Source organism: Phoenix dactylifera, chromosome 2 (genome assembly GCF_051530095.1).
Source record: "Phoenix dactylifera cultivar Ajwa chromosome 2, Ajwa_hap1_PhDact_Kaust_v1.1, whole genome shotgun sequence".
In the NCBI taxonomy this organism is placed as follows: domain Eukaryota; kingdom Viridiplantae; phylum Streptophyta; class Magnoliopsida; order Arecales; family Arecaceae; genus Phoenix; species Phoenix dactylifera.
In genome coordinates, this window is record NC_143191.1 from 32,552,305 (window position 1) to 32,567,673 (window position 15,369).

General features: G+C 37.1%; 2 protein-coding genes across 2 annotated transcripts; one reads left to right on the forward strand and one right to left on the reverse strand.

The window, feature by feature from the left end:
* Positions 1-391: 391 nt before the first annotated feature.
* LOC120110822 (uncharacterized) lies at positions 392-2,386 on the reverse strand. The gene is made up of 2 exons (XM_088714636.1): positions 1,237-2,386; positions 392-1,168 (listed from the first exon to the last, which is right to left on the reverse strand). Exons 1-2 carry the CDS (start codon positions 2,296-2,298, stop codon positions 392-394), a joined length of 1,839 nt encoding a protein of 612 aa, XP_088570762.1. The 5' UTR covers positions 2,299-2,386.
* A 4,626-nt stretch (positions 2,387-7,012) lies between these two features.
* LOC103715980 (uncharacterized) lies at positions 7,013-7,423 on the forward strand. Its single transcript, XM_008803793.5, has one exon. It carries the CDS (start codon positions 7,013-7,015, stop codon positions 7,421-7,423), a length of 411 nt encoding a protein of 136 aa, XP_008802015.3.
* Positions 7,424-15,369: the final 7,946 nt, after the last annotated feature.

Sequence of the window (15,369 nt, forward strand, 5' to 3'; positions counted from 1 at the left end):
TTAGGCAAAGTCGAAGGGAAGCCGGGAAACGGGATTTTAGGTGTCAATATAAATTTTCCCACGCCATATTCAACTATTGTAATTGTCAGAGCTGACGTCGAATGCTACGCCAACTGTTGATTAACTGTGTATCATTACGTGTTAGTAACAATTTTTTAACTGCAATCCGGTTTGAAGTAACTGAATTAAAATCTAACAAAAAATCAACATATACAATTCAGTTTGCACTTCATTAACATCAATACAAGAGATTCCCAGTTAATATGCTGTGACTAACATGAAAATACATTGCAGGTATCTCGATACATTCTTCATAATGTCCATATTCTTTACTTGATGATCTCATTACAAGTCCTTCTATTGTGCCCAACCTTCCCGCATCGTCCACATCTCATTTCACGTACTGACTCCACTTGCGAAGTCTTCTCTTCTTTTTAGGCCTGCCGGGACGTGTCTTTCTTATAGGGGGTAGAATGTGAATCTCTTCAGAGGCACTTTGGGGCTTCTCCATGTCAGGAATTGGACTGATTGCTTCGGCATATGTTCCTCTATACAATTCAGCTTGGAAGCAATTGTCAGTGAATTGGTATAGTGATCTGCCATCCTTCTCGATGCATGCACAAGCATGCTTACATGTCATGCGGAAGATTCGCCACTCTCCACAAGAGCAGCTACACATATGCAGGTCAACTTTGCATGAGTAGTTGGTATCCTTTACGTCATATATCATTATGTTGGACGTAAATACAGCTAATCTCCGACCATCTTTCGCATTTTTTTGCAACACTTTCTCCGCATCAGGACAAAGTTGAGATTGAATGCTATATCCTCCATTACGCCGTTCATGCATCATCTGCATTATTTGGATCCTTATATGGTCAACCATCTGAGGCACAGGGAGATGACGAGCCTCCAGGACCCAATTATTAAAAGACTCTGCCACATTCGATGTCATGATGCCCCAGCGTGGACCTGAAAATACAGCATTCGCCCAATGCTCCGGCTTTGCATGTAGGAGAAAGGTGGTAGCACCAGGGGCTTCTGATGTAAGCTTTGCAATTAGCTTTCGGAATACAGTAAGCCTTGGTGTATAGGCAGCAGCATTTAGTAAATCAATGAGCCTCTTTCTCTCAGCTGCACGATAATGGACAAGGACCTGCATTGATAATTAAAATTAGATATACCACATGCTACATTACTTAGATACTTTGTAGTTTAAATTATTCATAATATGACGATGCAAACCTGATTCTTGAAGTTTTCTTTCACATGACGTATACAATATGAGTGGTAAGAATCAGGAAAGTACTTCGGCACGGATTTAATAATGCCCTGATGTCTATCCGTCATAAATGTGAACTGTTGACTACTATACTCAGTACAACTATGAATAGCTTCTTTCAGAAACCGGCAAAACCATTCCCAATTTTCATCACATTCTGTATCTACAACACCATAAGCTATAGGAAACATATCATCATTTCCATCTTTGGAAGTGGCTCCAAGCAATACACCTCCATCCTTATACTTTATAAATGTGCCATCCATAAAAATCAGAGGACGACATCCTTTTATGAAACCCATTAGTGAAGCATGAAAACAAATGAATAGACGTCTGAATCGACCATCAATTGTTTCATACTCTGCAATGCTGCCGGGGTTGGTCTGACGAATGGCATCGCAATACCAGCGAATCCGTTCATAAGATAGCCGGCTGTTACCATAAAGATCCATCATGGCCACCTCCTTACCACGCCAAGCTTGATGATACGGCAATTCAACACCATATTGTCGTCGAATATCCTTTACAATATCACTCGGCTTATATAACGGCATATCTTGAAGTTGATCTTTAACAATTTTGGAAACCCAACGTTTTGAAGCCTTTGGATGAGACCGCACTTGCAATCCTCCTCCACATGTGTGGTTACAGTGCATTTTTTTAATTGCAAACTTTTCACCATTCCCAAGGCGAGAAGCATGAATACGCCATTCGCAACCTTCATAAACACATTCTACAGTAACTCGATCACGATCGTTCTTCACGAAGACAAAATCCCTGCATTTTGCAATGCAATAGTTGCGAATGGTGTCACGTAGAGTTTCCACATTCATGAACTCCTGACCAACACCCTCTATACTATTTTTCCAATCATCCAACGAATTTTTTTGACTTGCTTCCTCTTCAATTGCGGCTCTTGTTTCTTCAACAACTTGACCAAAATTACTTGAGCTACCCTTCGAAAAATTTTTCCCTCTCGAACTGATTTCAGCACAATGCGATGAGCCACTGTTCATACAATAGGATAAACATTATTTTAGCAAACTTACTAAAATCCGTTGCACAAAACAAAATTTAAAAAAGGGAATACCTCTCAATTACCACAACAGCACCTTCGATCAAGGTTGGAGAATGAGTAACAACCATCTCGATCACCTTGACATTTAAGTTGACGTGTATTTAATGCATGTTACGAACATCCTTATCGCTCATGAGCATAACAAGCATTTTAGATTTGTTTGGAATATAAAACTTAACTTCTATCATTGTAGAAGATAAATGTCTCCACCTTTCAACTATTTTCTTAAAAATTTGATCAAGAATTGTGTCTTTTGAGATTGAAATAATCACAGCTTCGCTACCATAAGAACAAAATGGCCATAAAAACAGAGCTACCAGTGTCTTCCGAAGCCATGACAATGGAAAAAAGAGGAGGCAATGAACAGATAATTTCGAATTGCAAACAGACTTAGGAATATAGTGGAGCAGAGTCTCACTACACAGAGAAAGAGGGACTATCAGCATTCTCTCAAACAGGGAACAGGTAAAGAGTAAGATGGAGTCTCAACGTTTTTAGGTCAACACAAAGGCTCGACATGCTCTCTCCCTATCCATCTAGCATCCATCCTAATGGGTGCTTGTCTCTTCCCAGACCAAACAATCTCCATTGGCAAAGACAAAACAGAGAAGAACGGAGACAAAACGATACCCTGTTGCGGCCTATTTTTACACCTTTTTCCCGTTTCAAAATCTTCCTCGAAAGCCATCTTCGGTAAACACCTTCCGTGGGATCACCAGGGGCATCCACGCTTAAGGGCTGCAAGTGGGATTTTTACTTCGGAGCATCTTCGGTAGACAAAAACAGAGTGTCTTCCGGTTAGAAAACAGAACGCGGTACCTATTTTTTTCCCGCTTCCGGTATCATGGGGGTACTTAAGTAACCTGGGGGCACTTTGGGTACTATATTTTAACGCAAACAGTAACTTAGGGACCGGGAATTAAAGATCCATGAAGCGGTGGACCGGAAGTTCTTTTTTGGGTCAATCGGGACCTCCTGTTACATCGGGGTCTTTAGAGGGATGGGAAAGTACCCGAAAAAATTAACCGCGTGCACGATAGCCAGCAAGCGCTGGCTGCGGTTTTTTTTTTTTTTGAATTTTGACATTTGCAAGATTACCGCGAGCACGTGGCAAAAAAACCAATATATTTCTGCTTAAAACTTCTATAAATATTTCTTGTTTTCATCCTAATCGAAACACAAAAAATTAGAAAAAAAAATTAAAAAAAAATTGGAGAAAAGTTCTTCCTCTTAACCACTTCTGATTTTCATTTTTGCAATTATATTTAATTTATTTTATTATTTTTATTTCGTTCTTCGCTGGATCTGCAAGTTCGATCGGATTCGTTTTGACTTCTTCCGATACGTACCGAAAAAAAAGTTGTAAGGTCGTCGTATCTCAGAGGAGGATTGTCGGGAGACCCGTACGTGGGGCAAACACTTCTTTGGGACAGCGTCTACGCGCTTCGACCTACCTTCAATCAGGCTATTTTCTCTAACTTATATTTTTAATTTAATATTAGTAGATCCGTAGGATTTACAATTTTGTGATTTAATTTTATTAAATGAATAGATTTATTTTGTGCTAGAATAGATTTCTTTTGTGTTAAAATAGAATTATTTTGATGTCAAATAATATCTATTTATATTATTCTCTATAAAAATTTTCCATTAATTGTAATATTAGATTCATTTGTTTATTTAGATAATATATTACTAACAATCCAAAGAAGTGTTTGTTTATTTTTTTTTGTTAGTAATATATAATTCAGTAAATCATTATAAAATGGTAATAATTTGTTTAACCTTCAAGAGGTTTATCATACCTCCATTTGGACTCCTCAAGGAGTAATTTCTAGATCCCATTCAAACAGAAAATTCAGAAATTGGTTAATACATAATAATTAATTCATTGAATTGATATTTTAGATCTCAATTACAATAATTGATTTGCTAACACAAAATTACTAATCAATTATTCTAATAAGATAATAATTCTTATAATTCATTGAATTGAAATTTTAGATCTCAATTACAATAATTGATTTACTAGCACAAAATTAGTAATCAATTATTCTAATAAGTTAATAAATCTTATAATTCATTGAATTGTCATTTTAGATCCAATTACAATAATTGATTTGCTAGCATAAAATTAGTAATCAATTATTATAATAAGATAATAAATCTTATAATTCATTGAATTAATATTTTAGATCTCAATTACAATAATTGATTTGCTAGCACAAAATTAGTAATCAATTATTCTAATAAGATACTAAATCTTATAATTTATTGAATGATATTTTAGATCTCAATTACAATAATTGATTTGCTAGCATAAAATTAGTATTCAATTATTCTAATAAAATAATAAATCTTATCATTCATTGAATTTATATTTTAGATCTCAATTACAATATTTGATTTGCTGGCACAAAATTAGTAATCAATTATTACTAATTCGAAAAAGTCAAATGAAAAATTTGAAAATTAGTTAATTCGTGACAACAAATTTAAGTTTGCACTTAGGCTTTTGCAAAAATTGAATTTGTGTGATTTCTAGTAATTATATCCACTAACTAATAGTGTTAAAGAAAAACTTGTCAAAAAGGCATATGTGCCTAAAAAAAGCTGGTACTTAAATGAGCCTAGTGCTCCACAACCAATCTGGAGCTGATTTGGCTATTATTTTTTGGATATATCAACTAGACATTCAAAATTCAATACAAATTTTAGTGCAATCTTTTGACATAGACTTTTTGCCTTCATTCAGGTTTGTGTCCCTTCTCTATAACTTGAACCTATGACCTCAAACACTAGTGACCACCTTAGTGCCAAATCTGAAAAATTTGATGGTCATAACTTTAGAAGGTGGCAGAACCAAATGCAATTCTGGCTCACCATATTAGGGTTGATCTCAGCCATAGGTGAGAGCACCATTGAAGTTGATAACGGGTCCAAACTAACTACTTCACGATATGCTACTCGCCAAAACTCAAACTGAAATTCATCCTCCTCCCATACTGAATCTTCTGCCTCCACCAGCACACCCTCTAGGACACCTGATGAAATAGACTATCATTGCATTCATAGAATCCTAGGTGCCCTTTCTGAGAGGTTGTATGATATTTATTACACAGCTAAGAGTGCCAAAGAACTCTGGGACACCCTGGAAAGTAAATATGGTCTTGATGATGCTAGGGTGAAGAGGTTCAAGGCCTCGACTTCAATAACTTTAGGATGGTGGACTCAAAGCCTATGAATGACCAAATTCATGATTTTGAAATCCTGATCCACCAGCTTAATGCTAATGGAACCAATTTAGATGAATCATTCTAGATAGCCTGTCTGATAGATAAACTACCTAAGTCCTGATCTGATTTTGCTAAGATTCTGAGCCATACATAAGGAAGTCTCACCTAACCCAAGTTTTGAACTCCATTAAAATAGGTCAAAATGAGTTAAATGGGTCAAAGGTCTAAATCTAAATCCAAGCGATTTAATAAACAAATTTAGATAGATTGACTCGTTTATGATCCAAATTTATTTATATCAAATTCGAATCTATTTAAAATAGATCGTTGGTGAATCTAATTAACGAGTTGGATTATCAATTGTCATCTATTTTACTTATGGTTATTATCCTCTCCCTTTGCCCTCTTTACCTACAAATTTGGCACTACGCCAACCTTTTATGCGAGCTCCTCCGCATGTGCATGCCCTTCAAATGTTCCTGCACACCATATCTTATCTTTTTTTTTTGGTACAATGGCTGCTCATCCTATCTTGATGTAGGTGCAGCCAGCAGAGTCAAGAGTTACAAAATGGCATAACTATGAAAGACTGGTCCTCTGATGCATCCAGAGGACCTTTCCGAAATGTTGCATTGTATAGGAGGTGATCCAGTCAGCTGCTCTGTTTGTCCTCTTATACATTTACACCGTCTGAAAATTTCTGCAGTTTTGCATCATTCATTGAATGCCTTTAATAAAAGGGCATCCGTCCGTCCTTCTTTTTTTTTTTTTTTTTCTTAACAAATTGATCACCGAGGCCGAATGCGCCGCATCCCACCTTTGAGAATTCACTGCTTCGTGACTCACTCCACCGTCAAACGTTTGACTCCCAAGTTCCTAACTCGCCAAATTCATTGATAGCCCAAGCTCCTTTTTCTTTCAGAAGACACTCGCACCGGTCTTTCTCGTGATCACATGAGCGTGCACCTAAGAAAATAACGGAAGGCATTTATCAATTTGCTTAAATAACAAATTTCTTCCGGGATAAGATAATCTCGACCCGATATCCCATTACCACTCGGTAACGTCACCACGCCACTATCTAGAGTAAAATCCATTTATTATTGGGCCAATGTATCGGGACATCATTCGGTGAGCTGATGGATCCCTGGTCCCCCGCTCACGGGCGCCTCCAATGTTTCCATAATACCCAAAGTACCCTTACAGCTCACGCGACGCCGCGACTGCCTTAAAATAAACCATCGCCCCGCCCACAGCTTCGCCGTTGCTCCGTCAGTCCTTATCCGTCTTTTTCCCCAACCTATATAAACCCCCATGGCCGCTCCTCTCCCCGAATCCCATTCCCTTCTCTCGTCTCTCCTCCCTCTCTCTTTCGAGATCTTTATTTTCCTCTCCGAAACCCTAACCCTAAATCTGATGGAATATGAGCCCACCTCGTCTGTCAAGAACAAGCTCCGGTCCTCGATCCGCTTCTCCTGCTGCTTCCGTGGGGCCGGCTGCGAGATTCCAGTTGCCGTCGCCGCCGCCGGCGAGGAGCGGCCGCTATCGCTGATCCGATCGTCGTCCGTGTGGCTGCGGTCCAAGGCGCAGGAGCTGCCGGAGATCAAGGACCGGTGCTGTAGCCTCATCTCGCGGAGGGGGCGGCAGCGCCGCCACTCGAGCGACTTCGGGTACGATCCCCTGAGCTACGCCCTCAACTTCGACGAGGGGTTCGAGGATGACGCCCTCGCCGACGAGGAGTTCCGGTACCGCAATTTCTCCTCCCGCCTTCCGGCGTCCCCCCCGCAGCCCCCGCCGCCGTCAACGGCCGTCGGGATCGCGTGCTAGGATTCTCGAACCTGCTGTTTGCTTGTTCATTTAATTCTTCGATCAGATCGTGTGTTGTTTTGTGTGTAAATATTGGTGTACCGTTAAGTAACGATGAGAGGATGGAGCATTGTGGCCTCCATTGTTTCATTTCTGGAATTTTCGTCTTGCTAATCTCAAAGCGAGCGTCGAAATTTGAGCGTGCCCTTTTCTCTCTTCTCTCCTCTCCTCTCCTCTCCGTCTCTGTGGGTGCATCCAATCTGGTGGTGCTAACGTGCGCCAGGGTCGGGTGTTCCCTACCATTAACAGGAGGTCGACAGCTCCTTTTGTAATTTTTTTAGATAATTCATTAATCAATTCAATTGATCTCTTTAAGAAAAATAGCCAGAAATACGCGTTTGGGAGGAACCTCTGGAGACCGGCTGATCGGAAGCGAAATGAAAAGGGGAAGATTTCGGATCGGCGAGGAAGAAATGGAAGGGTGATTACTTGAAGGTTGAAACGGAGTTTTGGCTGAAATATTTTTTTCGAAAAAATGATATATGATTATATAATATTAAAAAAATAATTTTATATAATTGATTGATCATAAAAAAATTTGATATATTCTAAAATAGGTTTGTATTCGGCCAGATATTTATTTTTCTGAAAAAATTATACAAACAGAAGGAACCCATCTCATTTATATCTAAAAACTTAAGCATTCTTTTTTTTAAAAAAAAACTCAATTTGCAACCAATAAAAATTAAACTTTTTAGTATTTTATATAATTTTTATATAAAATATAAATTATTTTTATTTTTAAAAAATTCTAACTAAATAAAAGAATATTTCTCAATTTTTTAATTTTTATTATTTTTTCCGGACTAAACAAATTCTAAATGAATGGATTTTTTTTTTTTTTTGCGCTAGGGTGGGCGTATCATACTATACGAGTACGGATATATCTAATAAAATCTAAAAACAAAACATCCAGAGTGCTCTAAACAATTTCTCTTTCTGGGTCATAGAGCAACGAACGAATGTTATTTTTTTTTGGTAAAAGTGGCTACTCATTTCATATAACTCTAACATGAGTACAGCCTGCTAAATCGCGGGAAAATAAAAGGTGCAAAGAAGGATGAACGTCTGATACAGACGTCCAAAAAAAATTTCCGGAGCGCCGAGCAACAAAGGAGGCGACCTAGTTTGCAGCCCTGTTCGCTTCCTTGAACACGTGTCCTATATGAACATCACCCATCAACCGCGCTATTCTACGGGTCTTCCGAATAAGGGGATGACCATCCCCAAACCGATCCGTCCCTCGGAGCCAGTCGATGACCACAGATGAGTCTCCCTCGAGGCAGACCCGTTTCACACCATGTACCTACCACGCATAGGATATACCCTTCCAAACTATCCGCAGCCCTGTCCCAATCACTGTAAGTCCAGGCATGGGCCGTCCTCCTCCTCCTATCATTCTACTAAAATGGTTCCTGATCACAAATCTAACCCCTCCGGTCACATCAAAGTAAGAAGGGGACATCCAAGGAAAAGAGAAGAAAACGGCATCAAGTGGGACGCTGTTTGTGGTGGTGGTGGGTTCCCCCCTTGCCCAATGATTGTACCTTGCTGTGGGAGAGAGAAGCGTGCCTCATGTGTAACGCAAGCATTAGAGACGTGCTTGATGTTATGGTGGCTGAGCCGGCATGGGAGCATGGAATTGCTGTGGAAGTGAGCCAACCAGCGAGGGCCTTCTTCTCCCACTTCCAGAGCTAGCAGAATTATATAATATTCTTGCGGATAAGGCTATAATAGGAGGATATCCAACAAATTTTGCTCCTGCTAATCTACTCAATCCTACTTAAGAATAAACAAATTAAAGGGGCTTTGATAATTGGATGGGCTGAGTATAAAGTTTAGCCCTTCGACCCACTAGATTACCATGAACTGAAAAAAGTTCTTCAAATCATTCTCTATACCTCTGAAATAGTAATGATTGTTTTAGATTAGCAGTGAAGGTTGTGCAATTAATGGTTAAGAGAATTTATCAAATATTTCGAGGAGACAAGTGAAGGAATTTAACATAGTTCTTTATCCACTTTATTTTAGTTTTTTTTCCTCCATATTTTCTCATTTTATTTGGATGCCTATTCCTAAATCTCCTATTTGTGATCCATTTTGTTTTTAGGTTCTTAACTATATGGTTGATGTGTGATGCGTTAGTTCGGTTGGCAAGTTAGGTTTATATAGGTGCATGTAAGATGGGTTAGGTATAGAATTATTTTTTCACACCAATTAAAATAGCGCATATGTGGGTTGAGACTTTTTTTATCTAATTTAAATTTAATTTCACCTAAATTGGATTTGATCCAATATATTGCCTTCTAATTGCACCATATCTTGAATTAATATATGCCATGTGGCAGGTACGTAAAAGAGGGCCAACATCAATAAGTTGCCTGAGATGAATAGGTGCCAGATGTCAATCATTGCACCAAAAGGGTAAACTTATTGGAAATTAGTAAGCCCAAAAATATAGCCCGCGGATGTTAGTGCCTCAACGGTAGAGGCGGGGAATTGAATGGGATTATGTCCAGATTTAATATTGGTTAATAGTTGGATGGGATTATGTCCAGATTTAATATTGGTTAATAACCATTGTAAAGGTGGGTTAGTGGATGTAACAATAAGTGGGAGAGTTCTGAGATACATGGGTGTATAAAAGGAAACGGAGTATGGAAGAAGAGGCCCGAACAATGAATGAATCATTATTTCTCATATTCATGTACATTTTGTTTTACACTGTAGTTTTATGGTAGCTTAGGTAGCATTCTGGCTATTAAAAAGTTTTCGAAGTTTCAAGGTGTTCAAACCAAGCATCACTCTCTCTAGATCTCTACAATAAGCCTGCGGCACGCTAGTACGCCCTTGATCGGCTATTAGCTTGTTATCCCATCCTTGCTATAAAATACAGAAAATAAGATTTTGGCATGACCGATGGGACCATTATATAAAATGCGGCTTAAAAAGAGATTGGATGTACCATCCTTCGGTACGAAGAAGAACATTCCTATATGAATGGTTATGATATGAAGACCGACTGATAACAAGCCTCAAATGGTTGTCTATAGACTGGCTAAGAGTAAGTTTTTAGAAGGGACGATTTTTGCAGGCAGAATAACAAGTTCTACAAGAATGACAACATTTGATCAAATACTAAGGTACGGATCGAAAATATAATTAGTAGGCTGAAGTACTTGGCCAGTACGCTGAAATACATGGTTAGTAGGCCAAGCTGTACTTGGTCAACAGGTTGAAGTACATGGACGGTAGGATGAAATACATAATTACAAAATCAATTACTAATAGAAGGACACCAACCTTAGACCAAGTATCAAAAAAAGTAGGCCGATACGCCAAGAATTCAAGCCAATATGCTAAAGGTGCAGGTTGATACGCCAAGAGTACATGCTGAGTAACTAGGATGTAGACTTAGGGGTGAAAGTTATCAGCCTAAGACGAGTTCTTAATGGAGCGAAGTCATAGGATGATAACTAGCCAACAGTTACCAGTACCTACGACATGGTAGAGGCATTCACACTACCTACCATGTATGCGAATAGTGGTCCATGTGGCACATGATAAAAAGATAAGTGTCCAAAATGAGTGGTGATACCATCTTTCCACTACTCATGACATGAGAGGAGAGTAACACTACATACTTAGCATAGCAATAGAGGTTTATGTAGCACACAATAGCAAAAATAAGTAGCCAAAATAAATAGGGGTTTGCATCTTTCCATTATCCACGACGTGAGAAAAGAGGAAGTGCACTGCCTACTTGAGTAATAGTAGCCCACGTGGCACAAAATAGCAAGGATGAGTATCCAAAGCTATGTATTAGCATATATCTTGCTAGTTAAGAGCACTCATAAGTATCAGGTTGCAACTATAGAAAGAGGACCACTTTTCTAGATAATGAAATGCGTCTTTTATCATTAGTATATATTTCTTCATTATTTCATTCCACATTAGTTTTACAGTAGTTTAGACATATCCCATCTACTAAAAGTTTCTGAAGTTTCAAGGCATCCGAACTCAATATCATCTTCTCCAAATTTCAATGACAAGCTAGTGGCACGCCATGCAAGCCCTCGATCGGTCATACCACCATTGAAAATTATCCCAACATAAAACACAGAAAACACCATCCCTAGTAGGGATTAGTGTGATACATGGATCGTCTAGGTGAATTTTGAACTTCATGCTAGAATAATATGGTTACATAATGTCACTCGTAACATTTTATATTGCCAATATTTAATAGAAAGTTGCAATTAAACTATCTCAAAGCCAATATTTAATAGAAAGTTACAATTAAATTATCCCAAAGCCCTATGGAAAATAATTCTTAAAGCAATTGATTGGGTTTTTTTGATGGAATGGAAGAGTCATATTGTCCTAGTATGAATACATCCAACAAAATTAAAAAATAAAATATCACGAAAGGTGGAGAAATCAAGTCATATCCATTCTAGCACTATTCACCTTAGTGCTCCTCTATGTAGGAGGCAACCTAGTCCATGGTCCAATTCGCCTCTCAATATGCATGAAATGCTCTAAAAGAGGGGCAACTCCTTGCAAGCCTCCAGATATCCTAGAGAAAAGGATGTCCGTTCATCAATGGTGCTTGTCTTGCAATCCACCAGATCACCATTGTTGAATCACCCTCAACATGAATGAGATCAGTTTTAAGAATATGCCTCATGTAGCTGATCCCCTTCTAAGCCGCTTGTAGCTCTGCCCTGGGTGCTGAGGTGTCATAAATCTATCTACCTCCTATTACAATGAATTTGGAGTCAAGGCCTCTAATCATAAAGCCTGTCTTTCCTCTATGACCACCATCTAATATACTTCCATCGAAATTCACTTTGAAAAAGCTCGGAAGTGAGGGGCTTCCAAATGATGAAAATCATTCAGATCGCAGCAACTGTTGATGAGGAACTCTAATTGTCCCTCTCTACCAATGGATATCGGATAGTAGAAAGGTGAACGATCTCAATAGCCTAAGATAGGTCTGCTCTAACAATTGATTAGTTGACTGGTTACAGTCTGCTACTAAGCCTTTGCCTCTTTTCTTATTGTTATCTTGATTGCGGACAACCCTTAATACAAGATTAGAATATTCTATTTAAAATGCACCTTTTACTACAACACAAAAAGGTCAGGTTACTCATCGATGAGTCCCATATTAATGAGGAGCTTCTTAACATTTTTATTAGTTTTTATTTTCATTTTTCTGAAAGGGGAATGGAGGAAATAAGCCCTAGAACTTGTTGGGATAACAAAAAAGTGTGCAAGGACCCATTGCAAAAGGAGATTGGCTGCCTAAGGTGCTACATATATCGACCCAGCTATCTGATAGCTTAGGTTTTCATGCTGAAATCTTCCACAGTTCTAAGGATAAAATTTTTCATATCACAAAGCACAAAAAGTAGATTTATTTGATTTTTTTAATTATTTTTGCTCTTCGATAGAGACCGTTAGACTTATCTCGTAACAACACACTCTCTCTGCAAGCACCATTTATGTGTCTTATAATTACTTCCCGTCACTACTCTTTTTCTCACTCCCTTTTAAGACTTCCTTCTTGGTTCAATTCGTCTTCTCCTTTCCTCCTCTCTTTAAGAAGAGAAAAAGAAATTCACTGGCCAAAAATGGAAATATATTTACCAAGATATATTTTTTTAAAAAATAATTGAACAGGGATGCAAAGTCATCCATATTTCTTCTCATGTCTCATGCTCATAACATTCTTGGAGTCCATGGCACGCTTCATAAATTTATTACTCAAAATTTTGCTCCACGCAATATTCCAAAAAATGAGAGGCCTCCAGGCTTCATGATTATATTCCTCAAAATTTTACTCTACATAATATTCCAAAAAATATTCAAGAAAAAGATATAAAATTTATAGATTCATAGAACGAGTAATAATCAAATGCTTCAACCACTAATAAATATTGATTTATTAATTAGTTGTAATTGTCATTGATGCTTTTACTTATTTATTGTAAGCACGATTAGTTGCTAAGTGTTTCGTTTGCCCAAGCATGCCTTCATGCTAACTACAATGCATCTTTTCAAATATTTTTTCTTACTTAATTTGTATTTATCAAGGATTAATATGGCATCAGCCATTTGCATGGCTGGCTGGCATCATGGACTTAATGATATGAAAAAACTTGCCAATTGTAAGCCACAACAAATAAATATATTTGTTAATTTTTCCCTAATTAAAATAATCATGTTCTCATTACTAGGAGAATAAGGCAAGTAATCTTAGCAAATGATCGTTTATTAAAAAGTATGCAAAATATGCCAACCATATGGTTACCAATATTAAGAGATTAAAATTATCGATTGAGACTATTGTGAGCACGATGTTTGTTAAAAAGGAGTTCCACTTTTTAATATCAATCCAAGGATCACTGTTCAAAGAAATATTGGCCTTATTTCCTGGTTGTTCACAAAAAAAAAAAAAAAAATCTAAACCATAAATAGCCATTTGTACCCAAAGTATTATAATGGTCATAAAAGGATTGCAGTTAAGCAAATTATTATTGGTTAGGATTTAAAAAAAATATTTGCTAATAAGGGAGTCCATCTGGAGGAGAGTCTGAGTTCAAATATTGGGATTTATTTCTCCAATGATTTGTAATTAACAAAAATTGTAAGAAATGCTATGTTAAAAGTTTTTAAAAAGAAATTCTTTAACTTGTCTGCCAAAAAATCACAAGATATAGCAGTTGAGGCTAATATATGATGATTTTAATTAATCAAAGCAGTTTTTATAGTCATTAACAAGTTGTAAATATATAAACAACAAACGATTATGTGCTATTTGTCTTAGAGACAAGTGCTTTAACTTGTAAAAGCTATGTGAGGGCTTCGAGACTGATACATTCCTTTGGCCATCAAAACAAACAATTATGTGGATATACATCCAAATATATTGTCTTAGTCGAAAAATGAAGATGAATAATTATATATGAATCAACCATTATATCATTCCAATAGAAACCCATGACCTAAGGCTTTGAGGCAATATCATAATAAAACACGATATATTAGTCTTTAAAAACAAATAATACACAAGCAGCATTTATTCCATTGTAGGTATTGTCCATACTCACGGGTAGCAAATTTTTTTTGTCCAGTTTAAATCTATTTTATATAAATGTTAATATGCTACGGGAGATCGATATTTATGCATGTCTTCTTGTAGCCACTGAGCTTATAGGATGTTGGGGGGCTACGGAGATAAATATTCCTCTTGGTAATTTATAACCACATCTGTTGAATGGAAGACACTTAAGAAGTTGATTATTTGAGTATATTTCTTGACATTTACTTCTGGAATTAGAAATAGTTACTCTGTTTCTCATGTTAGATCCCTTCATTAGGTTACAAACAGAAGTGCCAGTCTGAAGATAGAAATTATACATATAATCACTATAACTTGGCTATAGGGTAGTCATTTCTTCAACCTATCTAAGAAAAGCTACCCTTCATATTTTTCGTGAAGTTTTTTAACCAACATTCATATAAATTTACAATTTTATAATATTATCATTATATTACTATAAGCTGTATAACAATGAATATCAACTTCTATGTTCTATCAGATGAAAACTGCTAAAACATAGAAATACTATTCTCCAAGAAGAAAAAAAAAAAAAGGGAAAAAGGGTTTTGCTACAGTATTTCACTATATTATTTTCATAGAATGAAAAAATAAATTGTGCCATTGCTTGTCCAATAATGCCATATAATATTGAAGTTTGTTGTTAAGAATGGGGAGCAGCACTTCATGTATCGAAGTTACTTGGCTGCCAGAGTAGATTATAATCTTCGAAGAAAAAAAATAAACTATTAATTTTTTTTATATTTCTTTGTATTATTTTGTTATATTTTTATTGTTA

Excerpts from the sequence above, each read along its gene's own strand:
- LOC120110822 (XM_088714636.1), bottom strand. The coding sequence starts at position 2,298 with ATGAACAGTGGCTCATCGCATTGTGCTGAAATCAGTTCGAGAGGGAAA. Across the intron at positions 1,169-1,236 it reads TCAAGAATCAGGTTTGCATC|TTATCAATGCAGGTCCTTGT; the intron begins GTCATATTATGA and ends ATCTAATTTTAA.
- LOC103715980 (XM_008803793.5), top strand. The coding sequence starts at position 7,013 with ATGGAATATGAGCCCACCTCGTCTGTCAAGAACAAGCTCCGGTCCTCG.